The 2,780-nt window shown below is 51.7% G+C and overlaps 1 protein-coding gene across 1 annotated transcript; it reads right to left on the reverse strand.

Annotated features, from left to right (window-relative positions):
• On the reverse strand, positions 1–2,780 carry LOC6581588 (gamma-tubulin complex component 2 homolog). Its single transcript, XM_002007279.3, has one exon. It carries the CDS (start codon positions 2,555–2,557, stop codon positions 248–250), a length of 2,310 nt encoding a protein of 769 aa, XP_002007315.1. The 5' UTR covers positions 2,558–2,780; the 3' UTR covers positions 1–247.

The raw sequence follows: 2,780 nt of genomic DNA on the forward strand, positions 1-2,780 counted from the left end.
TTTAATTTTAACTAAAATAATTTTTTTTTTTTTACTTTTACTTTGCGTAGCTAAACTCAAAAGTTGAAGATTTTAAAATTACCCAAAGTTCAGTCCAATATATTCTAAAAGTTTCTCCGTTTGCTGCGCGTTGCTGCAAAGGCCTCATAAGGCATTCCCAGCATAAAATTTTAAAAACATCTATAGCAACATGAAATTTGGAATGGGTGGAATGAAATACGAAAAATGAAATAAAATCAAACGAAAACTAAGCCAACTCCTGGCTGATTTCTTCGAGGCGCTGCAGCAGCTGCTTGCAGGATTCGCGCTCCTCGTTGCCGCACGAGCTGGTCGGCCTGGCCAGTTCCATGAGCAGCTCCAAGATGCCAATGAGCAGCCCATTGAACTCCTGCTCATACTCGGTCAGGCTGGCGTCAAAGTCCTGCTCGTTTTCCTGGCGCTCCAGCAACTGTTTGAAGTTGAGACAGAGCTGACCCAGCGTAAAGAGGGAGCGCACAAAGGTCACCGACTCGGAGAGCAAGCACATCACCTGACAGCTGTCCAGAGTCTCCTGAAACAGGCTGATCAGCTCGTCCACAAACTGCGCCTTCGGCACATCATCGAGCAAGGCTTGCCAACGTGGCTTTATAACGTCATGGGTCATGTGCTGCTCCAGATGCAGGATGCACTGCAGCATGCGCTTATGCAGCGCCTCGGCACGATCGCTCTTGCTGCTGGCTGACTTCAGTTTGCGCTGCACGTAGTGCAGATAGAAGAGCACGCGATGCATCAGTTGCAGCTGCTCTAGCGGCTCATCGTGCAGGATCAGGCTGATGGGCCACTGGGGCTCATAGCGCAGAGAGAGAGCTTCGTAGCCATAGAGCGAGAGTTGCTCTGGCATCCGACTGCTATCGTCAGCCTCGCTGGACAACTCGAATTCAGCTGAAGGTTGATGCACCAGATGCTTCTGCTTCTCTTGTTCTGGTTGCTTCACTTCCTCCAGTTGCTTCATTGCTTCCGGTTGCTCTGCTTGCACCACCAGCTCCTCCGGTTCAGTCAGCTCCATTTGATCCGTCAGCTCCATTGGGTCCGACAGCTCCGCCTGTTTAGGTTGCTCTTGCTGCGCCGTCTGCTTCGCCTGCTCTGCTTTCGCCTCTGCCTCAGTCTCTTTCTCTTCCTGCCTTCCCGCCTTTAGACGCTTCATGCGTCTGGTTATCTGCGTGGTCACATCGCAGTCCATCAGCTGACTGCGCAGCAGATGCTTGAATGGATCTGAGCTGTACTGCAGCAGTCTCAGCGTGATCTTGTGCAGCTTCTCTGGCCTCAGGTCGTCCACGTTGCACTCCAGCTGGTCTCCGTAGTACTCCATCAGCGCCTCATTGAAGTCCAACTGCTGCAGCAGGAAGTATGCCTGCAGATTATCGAGATGCTGCAGCAGATTCTGCTCCTGCACCAAGACCTCGTACAGCTTATGAGCGGGCAGCTCATAGCTGCTGTGGATCAGCTCCACGTGCGACTGGTTGCCGGGCACAAAGCTGAGCGAGGCCTGCATCAGCTTCATCTGCACGTTGCACTGCCGCAAAACGTTCAGGTACTTTCCCGCCAGGAAGATGCACTCAGCTTCCGGTTCGAGGAAGCTGGGCAGGCGGCTCATGTAGATGCAATAACGATTCATCCAGTAGGAGTGGCAGCATTGCTTGGGGGACAGCGACGTGCTGCTCATATCACCCGGACTGGTATCCTCAATGAAGAACTCCCTGCGCACATCGTAGAGGACGCCCTTCTGCGTCCACAGCTGCACCATCTTCATGTAGTAGTGAGAGACATCTGTGAGCAGCAGCTTCAGCCGTTCGCACTTGAAGTGCTCCTGATGCTCGTCAATCAGCGTCAGCATCTGGGCGCTGTTCAGCTTCAGGGAGCGCACTCGACTAGTCAAGTTGGCCAAGGATTGCATGGTCACCAGCCAGGGACGGAGGCGCTGCACCAGCTGGTGCAGATCCAGCTTCTTCTCCTGCAGCTGTGTCTCCAGCCCCGACTGCAAATCGAAGTACTGCTGCATGGTCTGCTGCAGAGCCAAACTCAGGGAACGGCCGCATCCCGTCGACATGCTCGCATCCTCAATGAAGCTCTGCACTGTGATATAGTAGCCGATCAAGGGCAGCAGCTCGGTGGCCAGGGTGCGAAAGGCGCTACTGAAGTTCTCGTTGATCTTGAAGCGCACCTTTTCGACCTGATTGGCGCGCACCTTCGTGATCTGCTCGATGGGTAAATCGGGGCGAATGTGGGAGGAGGGCACGCCCGAAAAGGCATAGATCAGATCGCGTATGAGGAGTTCCTCCTGCCGTTGCAACGATAGCTTCGTAACATCCTCGGTAGGCATATAGAAGCCGCCCACGCTCTCAAACACCCAGTTGCCCATTTTACGCTTAAATCTACCCGGCTCACCCGCTCCCTCACCGGCTCCTTCATCTTTCGCCGAGTCCCGCTGCTCCGAATCGCCCAACGAAGGCTCGTCCCCAGTTTTGTTCGAACGGAAACTGCTTTGCGTTGTATTAGTCTCTGGTATCTTCAAATCCATGATGGATCAAGATATAGATATATGTATGTTGTATAAAATATAGTTGGACAGTGTTTTGGTTGAGACTAGTTGAATATACAGCAAATGTGAGGGAGTTCTGGCTTGAATTCCTTTGTTTGGAAGTATGATATTGTAGTCGTTAATTCAATTTGGATGCCGAAAATGAAATTTCTATGATATGTAGATCTTGAAAATGAACTTTAAATAAATTATGTCCTAGTAG

This window comes from Drosophila mojavensis, unplaced genomic scaffold (genome assembly GCF_018153725.1).
Source record: "Drosophila mojavensis isolate 15081-1352.22 unplaced genomic scaffold, ASM1815372v1 contig_74, whole genome shotgun sequence".
Classification (NCBI taxonomy): domain Eukaryota; kingdom Metazoa; phylum Arthropoda; class Insecta; order Diptera; family Drosophilidae; genus Drosophila; species Drosophila mojavensis.